We start from the raw sequence: 24,860 nt of genomic DNA, 5'->3' as shown, positions 1-24,860 counted from the left end.
TTATAAAATTAAATTTGAAACATTAAATAATTTGATTCAAAAAGTTAAATAACTCAAATAAATTAATTATGTTAATTTAAATTTTAAGTATTTTAACAAAGTCTATGGTAAATTATGTGTTTAGTACATAAGCTATACTTTTGGTCTTAGTACATAAACTTTCATTTTTTTTAAAATCATATATAACTTTTAATTTTTGTTTCATTTTATTATTATTGCCATTAAAAACTCACCGCATTTAGCATCTAAACTATCAGTTTTTGTCTATTTTAGTGCCTAAATTTCTTTTCTTTTTTTTCAAAATTTAAGTTAAGTTTTTAACCAGTACTAAAATGAAACAAAAACTAAAATTTATGTATGATTTTAAAAAAATTAAAAGTTCAAATACTAAAACAGGCTAAAACAGATAGTTTAAGTACTAAATACATAAATTACTTTAAAATCAGATTAAATTCACCCTTATTTTTTTTAAAAAAATATAAATGAGAAAAGATTCCAATTTTCGTAACTTCGATTATAATTTATTATGGTACCAAATTCGTTGAGATTCTCTCAAGATTCCCCTAAAACTTTGGACAGTATAAATGAAGATCCGCCCACCAACCCATCACATTGCGCCCAGAATCATCCCTTGTCTCTTATTTCAGACTCTTTTCTATGCCCTCATCAATGGCGCTTCTGAAAACCCTTGGGAAGCGTCCGTTGCACTGTTACAGAAGTAGCTCATCTCTTCTCACTTTAGAAAACTCTCTGATCCCACTCCGTACCGTACCTCGCCGGGAGTATGCCGCCTCTCCGGTTTGCGGTGAGAGAGGATTATTCCGACGGTTATTCCATCAGAGAGCTTCTGAGCAGTCTACGCCTGGATTTCCGAAGATCTTCCCGGTGCCTGTTGGCGAGAAGTTGAGAGAAGAATTCCGATGCATTAACATTACTGGAGATCGCCTACAGTTAGAAGGAATCACTCAACCTCAACCCCTAATAACGGATGCCACAGCCAGCGAAACGTTGGCTAAGGTTTCTGTCGAAGATGCGAGGAAGCTATTGAGAGTTTCTCTAATCGAGAAGCTTAAAGCGAAGCTGAGAGAGATTCCAAAGAATTCAATTTCTTATCACGAGTTTCTTGAGATCTGCCTCGAAGCATGCGGAGATGAAACTCAAGCTTTGGAACTCGCAGAAGTGCTGGATCTATCGGGAAACGTTGTCGTTTTAGGGAGCATCGTTTTTCTCCGCCCCGAACAGGTATGGAATTTCTCACCGGGCATCTTCTTTTCTTTGTTAAAAACTCTAAACGAACCATTACTTTTGTCCCAAAAACTGATTGGGTAAAGTGCGCTGCTGGAGACGTCATTACCATGTTCTCCACGTGCTGCAAGTTGCGAGGTGCGTCTTGGCTCAGCCAAGGGGTCAGCGGCGGTGGACACTAGCGTAGTATGCTAAACAAAAATGACCATTAAATACAAGTCTACGTTTTTATAATCTCAAGAATTTAGAGCCGTCCGGATTTGAATATGGTTTTGAGATGAAATAACTTGACTCTGTCACGTTTCTTAATGGTTAGTTAACCATAAAAAAAAAAGGTAGATTAATGAATTTCGAAGAAAATTAAAATTTAGGTTCATGAATGGTTAAAACATTGGTATGGAATTATGAATGGAATATTGACCGACTTTTATTTCTGCAGTTGGCTAAATCAATGGAAACTGTGATTTCTGAATCGATGGCCTTCCCGAATGACCCAAGAAGAAAAGAGCTGGAAGATATGGAGAAACTAAAGGCTCAAATAGACAAGAAGGCCAAGTCTCAAGTTCGTGGTGAGCTTTATTGTGGGTTGGGGTTTCTAGCGGTTCAAACACTTGGGTTTATGAGGCTTACGTTTTGGGAACTGAGTTGGGACGTCATGGAACCCATATGCTTCTTCGTCACCTCCCTTCACTTTGCCTCAGCCTATGGTTTTTTCCTATCCACTTCAACTGAACCATCCTTTGAAGGCTACTTTCAACGCCGTTTCATAACCAAGCAAAAGAAACTCATCAAGGCCCGCAACTTCGATATTCAAAAATACAATAAACTTCGCCAAGCCTTTTACCCCAACCTAACCAATACCTTGCCGACATTGTAGCGTTGCTCGACGACCTTCAAAACATAAAGAGGAAGCATTCCTTTGGCGCTCGTGCAACGACCATATTAGACGCCTGGGCCACAATCCACAGATGTGCTATAGATGAACTAACTGGCCTTGTATCTAAGGCCTGAAATCTTTTTTCACCACTTCCAAACAATCTTGTACAGTGGTCCGAAACTTTCTCTAGGAAAGCAGAACTGTGTATAGAATAATAGTCTAAATTTAGCTTAATAAATCGTTGCTTCCCTTAAATTATGCATATTTTATTATATTTTCTTTTAAAATATTTTTTATTTATTTTCCTCATAACATTTAATTGCTACTGAATTATCTAAAAAATTTAGCTTAAACAATTATCTCATAAACACATACTACTATATGCTCGTTGCCACTTGTAGTGGAGCATCTGGTTTATGAATTGTTTTGGATCTGTTGGTTTATGTTAATTTGACAAAAGATTTTTTATATGATCTAAAACCATCACACGAAGAAAAATTGGTCTAATATCGTAGGCGAACTAATTATTTAGCCCAATACAACATAAATCAAATTATTTAGGGATGTAAGACATTTATTATAGTAATTTAGAACTCATCACGTCGACGTGATGAGTTTTAATAATATATATTTTTAATTTAATTTTTTAATCTCGATATGATAAAATATAATTAAAACAATTTTATTAAAATTCATCATGTCGATGTGATGATTTTGAATAAAAAATATTATTTGAAAAAATATGTTACCTTAATTTGACGAGTTTTCATGTACTATGATATTTACCGTATATTGCAAAATAATTTCTGAACTGACTTATTGGGTCAATTAATTTTTCCGCCTATCCTAATATTAAAAAAACCGTACACATGCTTAAAGCAAACTGAAACAGAACTCAGGTGATGAAGGGCTTGAAGAATCAAATAGAGACCCAATAGGATGATGGGCGGCTCATTGGTTCCTCATCAGCCTCATACAAATTTACAAAATCAACAAATCGTAGCAGATTTTGAAAACAAATGCAAAATGTTCTCCATTTAATATTTGGTGCTGTTCTCTGTTACCCTTTGAAATCACAGGCAGAGCTTACTTTGAAAGCAAAAAAAACATAAATATAAACAACGCCCGTGTCTGGAGCGGTTCAACTATATTATCTCCAAAAGAAAGACGGTTTAATCCGTTTTTATGAGGGGGGGGATCATAAGGGTGTTTAAATTATATTTAAAATTAATTTATGACGTCTAAAAAATCTTTTCTGTTTAAGCATATGGCTAATGTATTTTATTACCCTTGTAGGAGACTACCGTTAAAAAAAACTAATTAAGTGAAACGTGTTGTATTTATATTTTGATTAAAAAAAACTGAATATGACACATGTAATTTAAAAAAAATTAAAGGTAAACACTTAAATGTAAAGGAGAAAATATTAAACACTTATTTGTAACAAAAAAAAATATAATTAGACACCAAAAAATAATTTTAAATATAATTAATATACTTTTTTTAATCAAATCGTAATCGTTGGTGCCTACTGTACAGAGCTAAAGACCCACAAAATTATGATAATTATTGATCCTTGTCCTCTGACATAAAGCCTCCTACAGTGGTGCATTTTGAAAGTGACATTTATATGACTGGAAAAACCATTTGGGAGCAAATCTAACCACCTTGTATTCTATAAACGCAGATGTTATCCAACTAATCACCTCAACGACTCTACTGTCAAAATGGAATCCCGACTTCACTTAGTTAATTATAGAGTGTGGGCTAAGTAAAAGATAAGAATGTTGTGCATGGGAGAATAATATCATTTGTAAGAAAATCACATCTTAACAACACATATATACTCCCCCACGCCATCATTAATATTAAATACCAAAAAAGCACTGGCTCATTGAACTTCAAACTCTTTCCACCCTGCAGTTTTTCACTAATTTTGTTAATAATTGTTATTTCTAGGTTGCTGTAGATGGTACTTGGAAAGTATGTCCTGAAGCTGGTGGGCTAGTTCAGTTCCCTGGATTTAATGGTAGTTTTCATCTGCGAGCTCTTTTCCTATTCAAGATGATCCAATCTACATACGTTAGTAATTTCTTCTGTTGTTTTATATGCAGGAGAGCTGATTTGTCCTGCTTACCATGAACTCTGTAGCACTCCCCCTGTTTCTGTGTCAGGGCAATGTGTCAATTCTTGTAATCTTAACGGTGACTGCGTCAATGGAAAATGTCATTGCTGTCTTGGATTCCATGGTCATGATTGTAGTAAAAGTGAGCTCAAAGATATTTCTTTATTCCGTTATTTAGCTTTGTGCAAGACAAAACTCCGTATGTGAAGTCTCTTCTGAACTAATTCTTTCCAAAAAAACTGATGTTATTTTCCTTTTTCCTCTTGTCTAATATATTCAAGAGTCTTGCTCTAACGACTGCAATGGGAGTGGAAAGTGCCTATCAAATGGGGTTTGTGAATGCGAAAATGGTCTTACCGGTATTGACTGCTCAACAGGTATGGTAGTTAATTTAATATAGTTGGAAAATATTCTTAATGTTGCCGGATAGTATTATCCTATCCTTTTGATGGTTTTTATGTAGGTTTTATGTGTTTGTGGGCAGGGTTGGCCCTGGGCCGGGTAAGAGGGGCATCCACCCAGGGCCCATAATTCTAATTTATATTAATTTACCATACTTTAATAAACTATTAATTAATTCAACTAATGCACTATCCATTTCTTATCATATCGTTATTAAGAGTAAAACTAAATTAAAAATATTGTTTTAATTTTAATTTCTAGTAACTTGTTAATTAAAATTTGAAAAATAACGTTAAAAACTTTTATTTGTTATCAAAATTCCAAAAAAAAATCTTACTAACATTCAAATTTATCAACGGTTACTTTTTATTCCCTATAAATGAGAGGTGAACATTGAAGTAAAATTAATTTATTTCTCTTTTTCTTTCAAATTTTAAAATTCATTTGAAAATTATTGTTCTCAATTTTCAATTTCTCATATTTCTCACAATTCACAAACACAAAATCACAATTACTTATCATCAATTGTGGTCATTAATTGTGGTCATTGAAGATATTTTTAAAATCCTAAGTAAGTTCATGTTTCCAAATACTTTTTATTTTTATTTTTACATATTTCTAAATTCTAGATAAATTTATTCTTTTTTTTTTGTTTCATAAATTTTAGATATGAAATGTCAAACGTGGATATGCAGATAATTCGTCTTCCTTCTAAGTTCAATCATTACGGTGTTGCGAATTTGGCGTATAAATACTTCGATCGAGGATCTTCCCATTTACAGGTATTATTGTTCTTTTCTAAATTAATTGCATTGTTATATAATGTTGCCTAGAAAACATTTGTCTAGTAGTGAAAAAAGAAAACAAAAAGATGATTTAATAGAATCACAAAAGGGAGCTCTTGATAAATTCTTTAAAAGTGGAGTAAGAGAGCCTTCTAATAAAAATTTAAATGATATTGCTAGGAATTTAAATAATGTTGAGAGTTCTTCAAATTGTACCAATCTAGGTGCTACTGATGCAAATTATCATGATATCCTAAATCATATAGATGGTGACATTTCTAATTTAAATGTCCATAATCATGCACAAAATGAGTCTAATGTTGAAGATGTTGGGATTGATCAACATTTAGTCCCTACTATGGACATTTATGATCCTGGAAATTAGGGTAATTTTGATAATAAATCTAGAGATATTTTAGTTGAAAAGGGGCCTATAAGAGAATTGAATTTGAAATTTCCCTTAGCCAATAATTCTAGCATTTTCATATGCTTATTTTTCTAGAAAGTTGATTAATGGAGAGATTAGCGATAGAAAATGGTTGGTCTATTCTAAACTTGTGGACAAAGTTTATTGTTTTTGTTGTAAATTGTTTACAAAGCAAAACAATAAGAATTATTTAGAAAATGATGGATTAAATGATCGGAAGCATCTTAGTGAGAGACTCGAACAACATGAAAATAGTATTGAGCAAATGACTAACATGAATATTTGGAGTGAATTAAGAGTGAGATTAAAAACTAATCAAACACTTGATAAAGATTTACAACAAGGAGTTTCAAAAGAGAAAGAACGTTAGAGGCAAGTTTTAATAAGAATAGTTTGTGTTGTAAAATGTCTTGCTGAAAATAATTTAGCTTTTCGAGGATTTAGTGAGAAAATTTACAATGAGAGTAATGGAAACTTTTTAGGATTAATTGAAATGATTGATGAATTTGATTTGCCTATGCAAGACCATATTAGACGTATTCAAAATGAAAATATTCATTATCTTGGTCATAAAATTCAAAATGAACTAATCTCTCTCTTGGCCCATAGTATTAGAACTTCTATTATAAAGATCATCCAGAAGGCAAAGTATTTCTCTGTTATTCTTGACTGTACCCCTGATGTAAGTCATCAAGAACAAATGACTCTAATAGTGCGATGCGTAAATATGTCAAACAACAAAGTAAAAATAGAAGAGTACTTTTTAGAGTTCTTGAAAGTGGATGATACATCTGGATTGGGGTTTTTTAATGAATTAGTAAATACATTGCAATCTCTAGAATTGAACGTTGATGATGTGAGGGGCCAAGGATATGACAATGGTTCTAATATGAAAGGAAAACACAAAGGTGTTCAAAAGAGATTGCTTGAAATAAATCATAGAGCTTTATACATGCCATGCGCTTGTCATAATCTTAATCTTTCTCTTTCTGATATTACACATTCTTGTGTTAAAGCTATTTCATTTTTTGGGATTGTGCAACATATATTCATTGTTTGCAAGTTCTACCAAAAGGTGGAAAATTTTATGTGATAATATTCCGGAACTGTGAAATCTTTATCTGATACTCGATGGGAAAGTCGAATTAAAAGTGTCAAAGCTATTAAATGTCATGATCCTAAAATAAGGTTAGTTTTGTTACGATTATATGAATATTGTGGTAATGATGCAAAAACAAAAAGTGAAGCAGAAAGTTTATCTAGTGCCCTTCAAAGTTTTGAATTCTTACTTGGAATGGTTATCTGGTATGATATTTTATTTGCTATCAACACGATGAGTAAGAAATTACAATCTAAATCAATGTGCATTGATACTACCATAAAGGAGTTGGAAGGTGTAATGTCATATTTTGAAAACTATAGAAATAAGGGGTTTGAAGCTAGTATAGATATTCTTAAAAGTCTTGCATTAGATATGAACATAGAGCCAATTTTCCGACTAAGCGTAGTATTTTTAGAAAAAGATAATTTGATGAGAATTACCATGATGAAGAAATGCAATCAACAGAGGAGTCTTTTAAAGTTAATTATTTTGTTGTTGTTGTTGATATGACGATCGCTTCTTTGAAAGATAGATTTGAGCAGTTAAAGATTTTTGAAAATTATTTTGGATTTTTAATTGATTCTACAAGGTTGAAGTCATTGGATAACAATAAATTAAAAGAATGTTGCAATAATTTTAAGATTATTTTTTCTCATAATAATTTGTCGGATGTTGATGCATATGATTTTTTTTTTTTGAAATGAAAGTGTTGCAATTGACTTTGCCAAATGTATTCATGTTAGCGCTTGAAGTTCTTGAGTTTGTTAAAGCTGGAGATTGTTATCCTAATGTTTCAATTGCTTATCGAATCTTATTAACAATGCCGATAACGGCAGCATCCGCGGAAAGAAGTTTTTCAAAGCTGAAATTATTGAAGAATTACTTGAGGTCAACAATGTCACAATAAAGATTGAATTAGCTAGCTATGTTATATATTGAGAAAAATATGTTGGAAAACATTGATGTTGACACTATCATCAATGATTTTGCATCAAGAAATGCTCGAAGGCAATGTTTTTTATAAGTATTTATATGCTTAAATATGTTTTTTACATTTTCGATATTGTAATGAATTAATATTTATTTAATTTAATAATTTTTTTTAAAGATGCTCTCTTTTTTGCTTTGAAGAAAAATGAACTTAAAAGTGTTGAGTGCTGCTTCAATATTCTAATGCACTTATAGGCACCTCTAAGGTTTTAGTATTGGAAATTATTTCATGCATACACAGAGGGACAAATATAGTCGATTCAATTCTTTTATTTCTTTTCCTTACCGTTTGACTTGGAATTATATGCAGCCTTCATGGTGGGGTCAAATTTGCACATGAATTTGACACGATAATTCTGCTTTAAATTCATTTATACATATACAATATTTAGTGTGATTCAAATGTACATATAAAATTTTAATTTTAATTATAACTGTAGATTTGAAGGTCAACCATGCCGAAATCTTAAATTTCATAAATGTGACATATAAAATAATAATATTATTCTCATTTCAAAAAAAAGAATATATTATTTCGAACAAATACTATCTAAACTATTAAAAAAATAATATTATGATGACATTGATAAACAGTTTACATAAATTAAATTAGAATTTTAGATAAAAATAATCTTAACTTTTCTTTCATCAACATCCTTGTACAGTTATAACAATGATAAACAGTAAAGTAAAACATTAAATAAATACATATATTTTTAAATTAACATAATCGTTGATGAAGTTATTGGACTGCAATCCATGCACTGTAGAAGCTGTGGCTCACGCAAAGCTTATGGCGTAACTTGGTTCTTGAACATCATTAGACTGGTGAAAAGTGTGCTTTCATATTCGTACACAATAAAGGCTTTCCCACCAAACAAACTAACCACAATCTTTATGTCTCGCACAAATCCTTAAATAAAGGACCAAACCATTCATTTCAATGTTTATAACTTCCAAACCTTACAATCCAATCAAGTTTAAACAATAAAAGAAGCAATACCAAATTAAACACATAAAAACCATAGGTCATGTTCATGACTCGGTTGGACAAACCACAAGTCATGTTCACGACTGGGTTGGACAAAATGTGATCACATAATCCGACCCGATACAGGTCATGGTGCTGGTGGCATCGTCGTAAGCATAACTGTAAGCCGTAGGGCAGGCATTTTTGAACAACTGCGAGTACTTGGTCGGTGAGCATGTCTGAGGCGTAGCATGGTCGTTGGTGCAGCAATATTCTGGCGTGTTGAAGGCGGCACAGGCGCTTTTACAAGCGACAACAGAACCCGAATCCAACATCTGTAATTCGGCAGGGCAATCTATGTTGAGATCCTTGACACAGCCTGCGTATTGACAACTCCCTGTGCCACCAACCGCCTTGACTGCTAAGCCAAGGTTGTAACCATCCACCAGACTAACGTCATAAAAGTCCTTGTTATCACTTCCATTAAGGGTGAACTCCACCAGGGAAACGGGCGGCTCACCACCACCGGTGCACTTTAAGCCACCAGGGCAGTTGCCGGTTACACATTTGCCAGCGCCAGAGTTGTCGATATTGCACCCTGTTCGACCCCAAAAGCGACCGGACCAACCGGGTGGAGCCTGGAGTTGGGACGATGAGCCAGGTGCCAATGCAAAACCACCTTCACCAAGAGCAGGGCCGTTTGCCGTCTGAGAACCCGGCCATACGGTGAATTTACAACGGTTTTCGAGTGTAAAAAGGGTGGCTGAAGAAAACATCGTCCCTGAAAATCGTTGTTGCAAGCAAAGTCGAGCAAATATTATTTCTAAATACTAGCTTTTCAACGGAAAAGATAAAACCTTCTTATTACACAAAACAAACAAACAAGGAAGAGCTAAGAAAAATGTAGTCATGCAAATAAAGAGAATATACTTACCAAATGAGAAGAGATTCAGAAGAAAAAGAAAATAAACCCCAGAAGAAATCGCCATTGTTGCTTTGTGAGGAAGGAGAGACTGAGCAAAAAATGGGAAGAGGATTTGGAGTGATTTGATTGTAGAGGAATTGGGATGATGTGGAAATCTACATACAGCGTTATCGTATTTATATTAGGCCGGCTCGGTTCCACTACCCCCATCAATTTTGGTAACAATATATATAAAATGTGTCCTATCTTTTCGTGAACAAGATTGGGAAAACAAAAATTACCAATATTATATTGTTCGGTTTGAGAGAATTATATATAAAAAAAACTTTACGTTTCCCTTTCTTTTCCTTGTTGGTTAAAACGATATACTTTGAATTGATGATAATAAAAGAGGTAGAAAGCGGTGACATTTACATTTTCTTTTACCTGTGTTCTCTTGCACATTTAAAGTTTGTTCCCCTACCTTTTCATGATGGATTATCGACATTTTACTATAAGTTTTGTTAAACTAAGAAAGCCGGCCCAGACGGTTTTAGTCACACATAAGATGCGGAGAAATGATTCGGACTACTTATTTGATTGCTGATCATGGTTTCGTGAAGCACATATTCCCGCCCACGTGGCCAACATCAGCGCAACCTCTGATTCTGAACAAGCCCACTTAACCCACACTTCACACCACTATTTCCCCCATAGTCTCTCTTAATTAATCCATAATCACCCTCTTAAACTCTATTTAACTCCATTAATCATACTTACAGATTTTTTTTCTTTTTTGTTTCCATTGTTTCGGCCATGGTATTGTGTTGTTTGCACTTCATATCTGGACTATAATCACTATTTATGTCAGGTAAAACTTCATCATTTTCCATTTTTCAAATTTGTTTTCTTACCGCTTACCTTCAAACCAAGCATGACAAACCTCCCTGCGGGTTTGATGTTTGGCATATTTTCACAGCTGAACAAAGCTTGTCTGACATAGGGTGAATTCATAGTTAACAAACCCAACCAAAGTAAAAACCAACAAAATCCAAACTCTTGCAGGCATCGCCATGTTTGTTTTTGACAAGGAGACAGCAGAAGCTATCTCCATTAACCATAACCTCTTAACATTATAATTCTAACCCCGACCACAAATTTTTGCTGAGACAGACAGAACAAGTGATGCGATAATGGCGCAGGATGGGAACAGGGGGGAAACCTAACACGTGCAAAACAAAGGTTCCCAATAACCGTTCAAGTGTTTCATTTAGGCAGACTCGATGACGATAACTCAGTACCCTACTTTTTAATTACCTTGAAGAAATTTTAAAATTCTTTCTAAAATCTAACCCTACAAGGATAGGTCCCCCTGCTGCAGAGTTAAGCCATATAAAGGTTCATGACAGACTGGTTTCATTACTACTGGGAGCCTAACTTCCATTGGATTGCTTGTTCTGTATCAAATACGATCTTGAATTTTATATAATGGGATAGTGTGGATGGGTTTGGGTTGCACCAATTAAGTTTTTAATTGTGAATCTGGCCCATTGAGACTTTCATATAAGTAGGTTACACTTTTTTTGGCCCTATAACAGATCAATTATGATAAAAATGATGGTGGAGGCCATTGTTTGTTTCTATCACATGATTTGGCTGTACTTCATTTACGGTTATTCTACTTCATGTAGTAATTCTATTCAAGATGGTTATGGGATAATATCGGTTTCATGTTTAACATGTGGTTCTGAAAGGGCTGCATTCGAGCAAGCCTCATGGATTGATCTGATCCACCAGTTTCAAGATTTTAATAAAAGCGTTAACCGAATGGGTTGCTCGGCCTACAGTTGGGACCTGTTGAAGGTGCAGATATGAAAGCTTTCGTTCTCTTGTCTTTTCAACTACTTTTAATTTTCCTTGTACCATAAAATCCAACGTTAATTGAAATTTTCACATTTTCTATTTATTTATAGCTCATTCAATCCGTAAATTCTTTTTTACTTTATCCGTGGGGAAAATCCATGAAAAAGAAAATAATGTCATGAAAATCCCATGTTCCTATGCCCTAGCATTAAGTGAGACACTTAATGGATAAGCTTGGCCTAATATTACCGATGCTTCATATTGGGGCACTTATAAATTAATTTAGGGTACTCATTTCAAGTACCCTTGACGTGAATAGTTAATTTACTACTTTCTCCATAGTCCACGCTTACGTAAGCTTTGGTGTGCTGGAAACTTCAATGCCTCAATTTCATGATTGAAGAAGCTTCTCTGTAACTGCAGAATATATATGTATTTGTCAAATTGTTTGATCAAAGAATTTATTTCTTGGATTAGATCCCAAACGAGTAACAAGCCGAGTTTCAACTCTGAATAATTTTCATTTATTCGAAAGGGTTGAAGTTTTGACCCATCGTTCGTCTTGTTCGATAGTTGTACTGAACTGAAACACGGAAGAGAGACCGTACATTATTATTACTTTGGAATGACTTTTGATGGGGAAAAAAGACAGATATATGATTGAAGCATGTGCATGGCAGCTCATTTAGGCCGACTTTTATGACCACTCTGCCTTGAGACATTGTCGGTGACTTTGGAATATGCTTTCAGCGTTAAAATAAATTAAGGATACATTATACCCAAGTCATTTAGTTATGAAGTCAATAATAAATGTTATTTTAATATATATAAAAATAAATTACTTAATTAAAATATTATTACAAATGTATTATTTTATCATTAAACTTAAAATAAATATCTAATGTATTTTATTATAACAAATATTTTCAGTGCTCAGAATTTAACATCCTATAAATTTAAACCTAATTTTAAATAATTAAATAAAATTTATATTTATATTTAAAAGTTTCATCAATGTTTTGAATAAGAAAGGAAATAACTAAGAAAGACAAAGGCTAAGAATTACGTCTAACTTCACACCGTGTAGTCTGCAAATACGAGCTATCACCATGCAGAGCAGCAGTAACCTCCATCGCTGGTTCTTGGATTATCCGAGCGACAAGTGAAGCATTTGATGCTAGTATATTAGATCAAAACAGTAATTGAATAATTACATTTTATTATAAAATACTAATACGATATTGTTAAACTGTTATTGTACCATAAAAATAATATAACTTTTTTCGAAAAATAACAAAAATTAGAATAATAATTTTTTTATATATAAACGGATAAAATTATAAAATTATTTTAGATTATGACAAAATTAATAAATTGTATAAATTTTAAAAATTAAACCATTATCATACTAGCTAGTTTTAACTATGAAATAACATATTTATAACGGTATTTTAATTCAGTAACATAATTATAACTTAAAAAATAACTTATTTATTATTGAACCCATAACTAAAGTACATTTACATGCAATTTACTCAAAGATTAAAGAGTGTAAGTTCTGATTTCGTTAAAAGTGTCAATTAAATTTTAGAATATTTCACATTCAATTAAAATTTTAAATTAATAAATTAAATTAATTATTTTTTTATTAATTTTATTAATTTTAACTTTTTTTAAGTAGAAACAGCTAATTTTAACTTTTAAGTCAAATGAATTTTTATTAGATAATATAATCACATAATACACTATAATTTTATCACGTGACACTAATTGATGCTAAAAAGAAAAAACTACTAAATTTAATCGTTGATGTCTATCTTTTTTTTAACCTATTTTTCTCTAATATTTTTATATTATCTTCTTATTTCTCTTTGATTTTTGTTTAGCCGACGACGACATTAATTTTAATATTAGTTGTCAACCGCCGGTTATTCTTAGTTTTCCTACTTTTTATTCTCTGTCTTTTGTTTTTTTTTCTTGAGGTTTTTTTAATTTTGAATAAGAAACTCTATCCTTGTGATACATTTTTCTATACTATTGTGGCACGCATTTTCTCTGCTCTTGTGTCACGATTCTTATGATTTTTTTGTACATTTTTCGCATACATTTGATGGTGCTCGCACAAAAAACTATCACATCATTTTTTTATTGGTTTGTCGGTGGTCACGTAAGTTAGATCCCCTCTTTAGTAAAAGGTTGTTTGTCGATATAATTACAATTGTGTAGCAAAGTAGCCTGCCAGATTGTTTGATTCGCTCACCATTCCTTTATCACTTTGTAAAGCGTCTCATTCAATAGAGACAATGAGCTTTTATGTATGTTACTGAGTTCTTTTGATATTGGTCATCATTATCAATGAAATATTTTATTTTTCTTCGTATATTTCGATATAATATTTAATTTTTATATGAATATTTTGGTGAATATTGTCTCCAGTTTTTTCTATATTGGTGCATTGTAATTATGAGTACTTCCATTATTAATAAAATTCAGTTATCATCGTTAAAAAATTAAAGGTTAATATTGTTTTAATAGATTGATAGATAAAAATCTAATAAATAACTTTATAGATGATAAAAAATCTAATAACTTGATTTAAAAAAACAAAGAGCTTTTGACATCCTTGAAATAGTATTCAATAAATTTATAATTAAAAAAAAAAGAGTTTAACCACAACAGTATCATAAATCACTGCCTTGCAGCGGCATGTTACAGGGATGGGTGAGTGGTATGATGAAATGAGGATGGCAATGACATGGGGGAATTACTCCCCAACTCAACCAATTCCATTCCTCTGTTAAATTTGAATACATGCATCTATGCAAAAAGATTGATGATGCCATACATCCACTCTTCCAACAATAAAGTTGTAAATCACAAACTATACAAACCTTAAACAACAAGACATAATCTACCAATCAAATCTTTAAATCTATTTATTCGTTCATTACGTTAGTGCATGATAGCTTATAAATATATATTTCAAAAGTCAAATAATAGATCTATTTTTGGAACTAGCTTCGCGTGGTGGGTCCTACCCTCAAAATATCTGTAGGTATGTAGCAAAATTCTAATGGTAAAAAGTTAAGCTGTCTAATAATAATAATAAGAATAAGATTTTTAGAATATAAAGATAAATTAATATATTATTTGTGTTATATGTTTTTAGTTAAAGTTTTGTTGTCTGGAAGATAAATTAAATATAAGATTACTTAATAATGGGATGTAGTCTATGGTTTTTTATTTTATTTTATCTTTTAACCATGAGCTTGAAGGTTGGATCCCCTTCTATTGAAATAGAAAAAAATTATGGTCAACCCTCTAGTCTCCACCTAATTTACCAAAACGTGCTCATGGAATTCGATTTTTATTTAGATGTCAATTTCACCCTTAATTTATATATTATTTCAAATTTTATACTTAAACTTTGTTTCTTTTAAATTAAAAACTTGGTTAATTAGATGTTAATCATCGACGATCAATGATAACATGATAATTAAATGACATATAATAATACTTATATTAATTTTGCGTAGTGGTATAAATTTAAATTAGTTGAAAGTTATCTTTTTAATGTGTTGTCTTTTAAATAATTTGAAAAGAATTCCGGAAGTTGTAATACAGTATAGATATTAAAATTGGAAAATTGATATAACTCAAGGATCAATTTATATTTAAACCTTCCTTTTTTATTGTCTACTACATAAAAGTCGAAGTTTATAACGTTTTATTTTAATAATAAATTAATATTTTTTAAATAAATTAATTTCACGTCTCCTTTCTTAATTCAATAACATGAAATTAGACATGAGCATTAAACAGTTAAAACTTCACTTTCACTCAAGGCATGTAATATATTCATTAGTAAAACTTGGGTAAAATTAACATTTTTCTATGATTTTATTTTTTTATTAAGGGTAGAGACGTTATATTTTGAAGATAAATATTAAGATTCAAACTCACTTAAAGTGTAATAATATAAGTATTATTGACTGTTAGATCAATTAATAGATCTCTAAAATATTACTTTCTAGGTTTAATAAAAAAATACATGTTTGAACTATAATCTTGGCTTATTTACATGCCTAAACTATTTTTTATTTGAAATAGTTATCTAACATTTTCGATATTAACTTTTTAGATGTGGCCTGTCACGCTCATTAAAAATATTTTTTATTTATCACGTGTTATGTTTATAAAAAATTTAAAAAAATATTTAAATAAAAAACTTAAAATGATAATTTGAAAAAAACAGGTTTTTTCTCAAGTTAAAAAAAACAAAACTCTAAAAATCGTAATTTTAAACCCCTTTATTACTATATCCGTCGTCTTTTACTGCTGTCACCATCAACAAACAACCACTCATCTAGTGTTCGTAATCGCCCTTGTCATCACTTTAATATTCTAAATTTCTAAAAAATATCCAAATCTGTCCTAATCCCAATTTTTATATTCAAGATAAAATAACCTTGGTGGTAATTTTTGGACAACAACTGCGTCAGAAATCCACGCTGCAAAATGTTTGGCTATGCAAACAGTAGACTGAAGCAATGGGAAACCCATGGCTGCAAATTGATGAAGTTTTGTTTCATCTCGATCGCAAACAATCAGAATTATGCTAAGATCACGTCGGCAAGAAAGGTGGCAACGGTGATAACGGCGACCGCTAATAATATTGGTGAAAGGAAATGAAATTAAAGTTGGGGGTTTTAAGAAGTATTTTAGGGATTTGGTTTTTTTAATTTTGTAAAAATTATAATTTCTTTAAGAAAAATATAATTTGAAGTTGTTTTAAAGAAAAAAAAAGAATGTGTAATATTTTTTATCGATCATTATGTTGTAAACACTTAAAAATATAACATATAAAATAATAGATATCTACACGAAACAAAAATATTAAATGCCTAAAATAAAAAAAAGTATAATTTGACATTTATTTTTTCATTAAACCTGTTTTCTATAACAAGTTCATTTATTTCATTTTTCGCGTAAACCATAAATGTAACATGTTTTTGTTAGAAAATGATATTTCCTTTTTCCTGTCAGTTTATCAAAAGAAAAATCTTAGATGCATAAAATTAAAATTATTTATTTGAGATAGTAGATATGAAAATTGATTTGCTAGATAAATATATTTATTTATCATTAAATTAAAATTATTATGGATTTCAATCTTTATGTAATATGAACAATTTAAAAACTAAAATTTTCCTCAAACAATTTTATAAAATGTATTTTTTAGTTAATAGTATATCTGATATTCAACTATAATAATATTATTTTGTAAGATAATTTTATTTTTGTAAACCAAACACTCCTTTGATGATACAATATTATCGACTTAAAATAATATTTTTATACAAAAAATAATATAATTATAAAATCTAAATTTGATAAAATAAATATTCCCTGTGATTAAAACTTCATTCACAATTAAAAAAAGGGTAAATCCCTCTCAAGAAAGGACTGTTGTAGTTTTTCCTTGATGGAAGGTAGCAGAGGTATGTATTAGAAAAAGCATACTTGGTTACAAAGCATGATTGTTTTGCAGGTTGCTGAACCATACTTTTCTGGGACTGCGATTCTCCACCATATCTCAAGCCTTAAATTTCATACAATGAAGAAGCATCAACGACCACACCATTTTACTTCAATGAAATTTCATTTCGTTTTTCTTAAACTTCAATCAAAATATATGTCTGGTTTCATTAATTTAAAACAAGGATTAAAAAAGATGAATGATGATGGAATTGTGATCTCATGTTATTCAATAAACATAGAAGATTCCACCTAAAAAACCAAGAATTAACAATTAATACAAATCTAAATTACATAAACCCAAATTTCACCATTAGAGATTGTTTACCAAAATGTAAGGCTTTCCTCATCGAGTGAAATGGAGAATAGCATTTGAGAGTTGATGGAAAAGGATGTAGGACCATAGTGGGTACCCTTCTGAATATAATAATATATATATATACACATATATAGTTTGAAGACATTATAATTATACAAAACAAAACAATCTAGAATCAATGCGAACTCAACAGCCTCCCTCGAAGAAAATTCTTGGCTAAGCCCACCCCTAAAGGTTCCTCTTCCGTAACCTTATTCTCACCATTTGCAGCTATCTCCTGCCCTCTTCTGAAATCCTCTCCAAAAGGCCAATTGGCCAACAACCTTTTCACTAATGAGTAAATCACCAATATTTGAGTTTCTCCTTCTATTACTCATTGCCTTAGCCGCTAATGCCGCCGTCGCTACACCGACAACCCAACAATTCAAGGAAGCCCCACAGTTCTATAATTCTGCGGATTGCCCGATAATTGTTGATGAAGATGGATCGGATGGCGAGGATTCCGTTTTATGCTCGGATCAAGCGGTTCATGTGGCAATGACCCTTGACACAGCTTACATCAGGGGGTCCATGGCGGCTATTCTCTCGGTACTTCAACACTCCTCTTGTCCTCAGAACATTGCCTTCCATTTCGTAGCCTCCGCCACCTCCAACGCGTCTCTTTTACGCGCCACCATCTCCTCCTCCTTCCCTTACCTCAACTTCCGAGTCTACTCTTTCGACGACTCCTCTGTTTCGCGCCTCATTTCGACCTCCATCCGCTCTGCTCTGGATTGCCCTTTGAACTACGCTCGAAGCTACTTAGCCAATCTCCTTCCTTTATGCGTCCGCCGAGTCGTGTATCTTGACTCAGACCTGGTTCTCGTCGATGACATAGCTAAACTCGCCGCAAACCCACTCGGAGACGACTCAGTCTTGGCTGCACCTGAGCATTGCAATGCAAACTTCACGACCTACTTTACTCCAACGTTTTGGTCAAACCCTTCTTTATCTTTGACTTTCGCGAACCGTAAACCCTGTTACTTCAACACTGGAGTTATGGTAATCGACCTTGATCGATGGAGAGACGGAGATTACACGACGAAGATTGAGGAATGGATGGAGCTTCAAAAAAGAATGAGAATTTACGAATTGGGTTCTTTGCCACCGTTTTTATTAGTTTTCGCCGGAAATATAGTGCCGGTTGATCACAGATGGAATCAGCATGGCCTCGGGGGCGATAATTATAGAGGTTTGTGCAGAGATTTGCATCCAGGTCCGGTTAGTCTTTTACATTGGAGTGGAAAAGGGAAACCATGGGCGAGGCTTGATGCTAATAGGCCATGTCCTCTGGACGCTTTATGGGCACCTTATGATCTCCTTCAATCACCATTTGCTTTGGATTCTTGATTGAATTTGAAACAAATGGCCAAATGGGAAACGCTTGTTAATTTGCTGCTGGATTTCAATTGGTTTACCTACTTTTCAGGGCAAGTGTTTGTTTGCCGAGAAAGTGACTTAATCATCAAGAAATGGTGGAATTGTAAAGATTTCTAGCTGATGATGGTGCTGAGTGAAGAGAGAGCAATGGGCGATTGTAGATTATTACAGGTATTATATTATATATACTGCAATTAATCTTTACTCTTCCTTTTTGCAAGAACGATTACACTGTAAACATGAAGGATTTTTTTTAATAAGGAGAAGAAAGTCCAGATGATGGGTTTGTGTATGGTGATTACTTCAATCGAAATCTGTATGGCAAAAGAGCTGTTTTGAGGTGGCTTATGAATTTTCGTGGTTTTATTCCTTTTAATAGCAATAAATATGCCTTAATTTGTACATAATCAGTGATTCTCATTTTAACTTCTTGATTTTGCTTTGATACAAAGCATAACTCTTTATTCATCACATGAATTCATTTTTTTAATAGATCTAATAATAAATTATTATTGTCATTTTCCTAGAAAATTCTCCATGTTCGTTACACATATCCCCGAAAATGAATGGAACTGGCTGACATTTTAGTTTTTTCAATTACAGTTGAATATTGAAAAATAATAAATATTATTTTAAAAAAGAAATTGCATTGGAATTGGATACTTATATTTAATTTTTAAAATAAAAATAATTATTAGATAGTGATAATAAGTTTATTTTCTAATTTTCTAGATTAAATAACCCAATTTTAATTCATATTTAAAAAGAAAAATAATATAAACAAATTCTTAAACTTATCGCTAAACACAAAGGTCATCATCATTAGTCTATGCTTCAGTTTAATTATTTATGCGGACTAGAAGCAATTTTCATGTTGCCACCACTGTTTCTTACGTTAATTTTTTAGCCCTGATCATACTGTTGTTTTTAAGTAAATTCAAATAATATTGTTTTACGAAATAAATAAATATATTTGGGAAGAAATGGGTATCGGTAGATTAAGCATATTGACGGAGCTCATTTGAGCTTACTTGGATGCCTCGTGGCAAAGTTATCGGTGTTGTTAAAATTGTACGGGATAGTTTCAAAGCGTGTAGGTCCTACTTTTGTCAAGCCGGCCGGCTACGGTTGATTTGATATGTAAGCCATTAGCCAACTCTACTGGAAACTGTTGAGCGTTAGACCGAAAATTTGTTTCTTTTTTCCTCCTATTTTTCTATAATCCCTCAACTCGAATCACGTGTTATTGCATCAATTCGTTGATATAAACGCGTTATAGAGGAATCGGGATTAGGGAAGTAAACTATATGAGTCGAGTTCGAGTATTATTGAATTTGACTCGATTCGAAAATTTTAAAATAGAACTTGAAATCATAAATTTAAACTCGTAAAATCTCAAAATAAAAAAAATCAAACTTAACTCGATTGAACCCTCAAACTCAAACTCGAGTTGCTTGTGGGTTTTTGAGTTGAATATCAAATAATCTTGTTTTGGCTAGTTAAGAATTCAAGTCGAGTCAGAACTCGAGTCGAGTCCATTCAAATAGAATATTTATCGAGCTTGACCGAGTAGATCTCGGATAGTTCAAGTTTTGTTTCGTCTCATTTATAACCTTAATCGACATACTTAATAAAATTTAATTAATAATTGTCAATTATAATTATTTTAAAAATTATAGTCATAAAACTAAAAGAAATCGTATCTCATACAATTATAGTATTTCAAAATTTTTAGTATATTTACAATTCAATTACTAAAATTTAATCTTTAAACTCACTGTTTTTTTTTGGGTACTACGATGAGCAACACGAAGAATTACATTCTCAAAACTCCATCACCTTGGCATCCGCCCCTATCAAGGGTTTTAGCTCGTCTGGAGGTGCACATAAAATTGTCCTCAACTTCTGTATCGTTCACTTTATTCCTTGAATAATTTTTCACGATACATATTGTCTTTTCTTTTTTTAAAAAATCAACAAATATCCCTAATTTAGTCATGTTTTTACACAACAATAACTGAATTACAGTTCGGTTAATTTCCAAAATCAATCTTTGTATAGTAAAATCAAAGACCCGATGTAGTTTTTTTATAGTTTAAGGGTATTTTATTGCATTATGCCAATATTATATTTGTATATCAATTGAAATATGGGTATGTTTTGGAAAGAGACTGTGATATCATCAAGAAATGAGATAAATAAGGGGTGACAAGTAAGTTTTATAAAGTTAACGAAAGCTCGAGAATATGATACTTTAAGTACAATTAGAAATTTTAAATGACGTTTGTATAACATTTTTTCGCTTACATTCTAAATTTATGGTTATATGTGTTTCTTTGAATAGTCATACATTATTGAACTCTTGTAGCTCACACCTTAGTTGTTTACCATTTTCAAGAATTTCGATAGCTTACAGTAGATCCAGGGAGCACCGTCATTGAGGAATTCTAGCATCTCGACTATCAGAGTATAGTTCTGAATTCTATTAGGGGGCATGTACATATCATCTATACTTGGGGTTGTATATATTTATTCGGTATGATGTTTGATTATATATTTTGAACTGCTTTATATATTTTGTGGATCATGAAAGGTTCAGAGTGTTGCATTTTGTATACAAATTATCTCAGCTGCAAATGTTTTGTATTTTTTATGAAATATGTATTTTTTAAGAAGGTTTAAGAGTTAACGGATTTTTTTTATAGATTTTAGGTTACTTTTAGACCGAATGTGACACTTTAAACCCAGTGTTGACACATTAAATTTAAGGTGCTACACATTCTCCCAATCTTGCACAGCCCGTTAATCATTGTATTAATAATAATCCTATTTTTGGAAAACCCTTAGCCCAAATTCTTTTCCAAATCCTAAAACACTTTCAAATCTCCCATCTTGAAAAACACCCGAAGAGAGTACAACAATCAACCTCATCCTGGACAAAGCCTTTTTTCAACATCATATGCTAAAGGTGCATACCATCAGTAAAAGCACTTGCAGACTCAAGCCGTTTTTGGTGTGGTTTTCTAAAAGCGAATTTAGTTAAAGAAATTATTTTGACTAAAAAAAATAAAATTACGGTGGAAGCGGTGATTATAAATCAATCGTAAAAGTTAAGATTTATAGTTTTTTTATTATTTTTAATTTTACGTTTAGAAGCAAATTATAATTTTACTTTTACTAATGCACGAGTTTCACTCAATTATGTATATTCATTTTATTTTTAATAATGTAATGTTAACATCTTAAAAAACAATTATTATTTAATAATTTATTTGAATTACTTAAAATAAATAAATTCATGATTTATATATTAAAATATTAATACTGAGTTATATCCACATGTTAAAAAGTATTGATAACATATTTTTTTCTTAATAAAATATCTCATATATAAATATTATTAATGAGTTATCTTAAAATATTTTTATATTTTCATTATATTTAAGTTGATATATTTTTATATCATACTATTAATAAGATTCTCTCAGCTATACAGTGCTAATATCATTTTCGGCCGTCGGTGATGAGTCAAATACGACGTTTCGAGGTCATAAGACATGACCGGATATGAAAATTTGTAGCAAGAAAATGCTGCTACTGTTTCCATGGCTTTTTTTTTTTTAAAATTCGAAACGGGGAAAGCATAGGAAGTCGATGCTGTAGTTGAAGACTTGAAGTTGGTTGGGTCCTATTGGGCTGCTTGACAGGTAAAATCAAATGGGCTCTTGGGTCCTGCTTATGTTTACTAAACTAGAAACTTAGACAATTCACAAATAGACGGGCCAACGTGAACGTTTTTATCTACAAGGCTCAACGTCCTTTTATCTCGGTGCAAGTGTTGAAAGAATATATATTTGTTGAGTCCTGACGTATCAAAGGAAATACATTTGTTGAAGAATATCAATCATTTCAATCTGATAAAGCTTCAAGGTGTGTATAAAAATGATGGCCTTTTTCTTTCTTCACCGTTTCACAAAACCTGCCTCATGTACAAGGGGACAGTGCTCTAAGGGCCAAAACTGAAAACTTCAGCCTAGTAAGAGCGGTGGTTAATGAAAAGAGCAGCATCGCTTTTCAAGGACTAGAGGTTATCTCGAGCCAAAGTTTACAGATATATGGCAGGTTACTTCCAAGATCGATGTCTTTGCTTTTGGAGTTGTGTTATTCGAACCGATTGATCACCGGAAAAAAATGCAATCATTACACAAGAAGATAAATACTATCAGAAACGCTGGTTTCCATAAGACGGTGCAAAAGCTGAGCTCAATTTTTTCATTGATCCTGGGCATTGTGCAACAACTGGACAGGGTTTTCCTTGCGGATGGCTCAATTAAGTGTAGCCTGCTTAACAAAAGAACCAACAGACCGAACATGGAGGAACTAGTGTCAGTTCTGTCCAAAATTTGAGCAGACGCATGTACACATGAAACGAAATTTCTTTATAAATGAAATGTTTAAATAATTTTGTTCTAAAAAAGGGTCCAAAACAATAAACTAATTATATAAAAAATGAAGAATGGCACTGACAGCCACAAGGAATGAAAATTGGCAATGCTTCTAAAACTACCCTATAGAGACATGAATATTATCCTAAGCGCTAGGGGCCTTTGGTTCTAAAATGAAAAGGCACAGTTTCAACTCTCTGAAAGAATAGGGAAATGTGTTAGAGAATTTGGGGTTTCAGTAAGGAACCTCCCGGTCACCCGAATATGTTCAAGGGTTCTTCCAAGACCGTATTTATAAACTGCCCGATGACCTACTCTGAAACCATCTCCATATACAGGGGAAGCATCTGGTTCAATTTGGTGCTTGAAGAACTCCCCAAGCTTCCTATCAAATTGAGATCTTTTGCCCTTTTTAATCTACCACTCGAAGCAGACGAAGAAGACCGTGGAGCATTGCTGCTTGAAGCAGATTCGAGCTGGGTAAGTAACCACATGTGTGCTAACACTTGACAAATACCCTCCTCAACATCCTGACTAAGAGTCCGGAAACCTGACAACAAACAGCATATGTCACTGTTAGTGCCTCTAAATGGGGAAAATAACACATTTTTAACTGCTTGTGATGGAAGCTGAACGCACCTTGAAGTCGCATCCATGCATGCATCATCTCATGGGCTAAGATTGATCCAGTTAACAACCTACAAATTCAAGATATACATGTTCGCAACAAATACATCAACGTTACTTAAGGTACAAAGAGCAATCAAAATTTGCAAAAACCGCTACAGATATGCATGTTACGTTGAAGCACATGAAGAATTTGATAAATTAGAAAGAAAAAGAAGAGATTATTAGGATTTAAAATTGCAATTCTTTCATTCAATCACCGTTGACTAAGGGGTTGTTTGTTTACTTCAGAATGATTAAGCAATGAATGATTCAAATGCTGAATGATTCAAAAGCACTGGATGAATTAGCTCTGAATGTGACATGCTGTTTGTTTACTGGCTCTGAATCATTCAGAATGAACTGTTTTGCTGAATCATTCAACACTGTTTTGCTGAATCAGTCAGCACTGAATCATTCAGAGGTGCGAAACAAACGCGCTGAATGCTGAACGGTTCAGCATTCAGTACTGAATGGTTCCATTAAGAGGCAAACAAACAACCCCTAAATGTAATGCAGTCACATATAAAGCAATCATGGGAATTAAAACAATACCTTGGCAGGCCGTAAAGAATGAGATTGCAGTCACATCACATCGGCGTGTCAACCTGTAGGGATCTGTTATCATGTCCACTGCACGATTTCCTGTCCCAGATCTTGGTCGCCTTAGAATCTGATGATTTTAAGTTGAAGATGGTATGATCTTAGAGAAATAAGTAAAAAAACCAATGAAAATTATTAAGATCAAACAGTAGCAAATAAAAGTTCAAGTATCTTACGGTG

General features: G+C 32.4%; 3 protein-coding genes and 1 long non-coding RNA gene across 4 annotated transcripts; 2 read left to right on the top strand and 2 right to left on the bottom strand.

Annotated features, from left to right (window-relative positions):
- Positions 1 to 539: 539 nt before the first annotated feature.
- Positions 540 to 2,157, top strand: LOC120194564 (calcium uniporter protein 4, mitochondrial-like). Its single transcript, XM_039196833.1, has 2 exons — positions 540 to 1,242; positions 1,685 to 2,157. Exons 1-2 carry the CDS (start codon positions 658 to 660, stop codon positions 2,120 to 2,122), a joined length of 1,023 nt encoding a protein of 340 aa, XP_039052764.1. The 5' UTR covers positions 540 to 657; the 3' UTR covers positions 2,123 to 2,157.
- A 6,696-nt stretch (positions 2,158 to 8,853) lies between these two features.
- LOC120194565 (pathogenesis-related thaumatin-like protein 3.5) lies at positions 8,854 to 10,011 on the bottom strand. Its single transcript, XM_039196834.1, has 3 exons — positions 9,858 to 10,011; positions 9,032 to 9,704; positions 8,854 to 8,998 (listed from the first exon to the last, which is right to left on the bottom strand). The coding sequence occupies exons 1-3, from the start codon at positions 9,910 to 9,912 to the stop codon at positions 8,989 to 8,991; spliced, it is 738 nt and encodes a 245-aa protein (XP_039052765.1). The 5' UTR covers positions 9,913 to 10,011; the 3' UTR covers positions 8,854 to 8,988.
- A 7,769-nt stretch (positions 10,012 to 17,780) lies between these two features.
- Positions 17,781 to 19,258, top strand: LOC120194559 (probable galacturonosyltransferase-like 1). The gene has a single exon (XM_039196830.1). The coding sequence runs from the start codon at positions 17,881 to 17,883 to the stop codon at positions 18,934 to 18,936; it is 1,056 nt and encodes a 351-aa protein (XP_039052761.1). The 5' UTR covers positions 17,781 to 17,880; the 3' UTR covers positions 18,937 to 19,258.
- A 4,403-nt stretch (positions 19,259 to 23,661) lies between these two features.
- Positions 23,662 to 24,685, bottom strand: LOC120194561. Its single transcript, XR_005522979.1, has 3 exons — positions 24,633 to 24,685; positions 24,051 to 24,109; positions 23,662 to 23,961 (listed from the first exon to the last, which is right to left on the bottom strand). It is a non-coding gene; the product is annotated as an uncharacterized LOC120194561 (long non-coding RNA).
- Positions 24,686 to 24,860: the final 175 nt, after the last annotated feature.

This window comes from Hibiscus syriacus, unplaced genomic scaffold (genome assembly GCF_006381635.1).
Source record: "Hibiscus syriacus cultivar Baekdansim isolate YM2019G1 unplaced genomic scaffold, ASM638163v2 tig00116999_pilon, whole genome shotgun sequence".
Taxonomy (NCBI): Eukaryota; Viridiplantae; Streptophyta; class Magnoliopsida; order Malvales; family Malvaceae; genus Hibiscus; species Hibiscus syriacus.
This window is presented reverse-complemented; position numbering and strand designations above follow the sequence as displayed.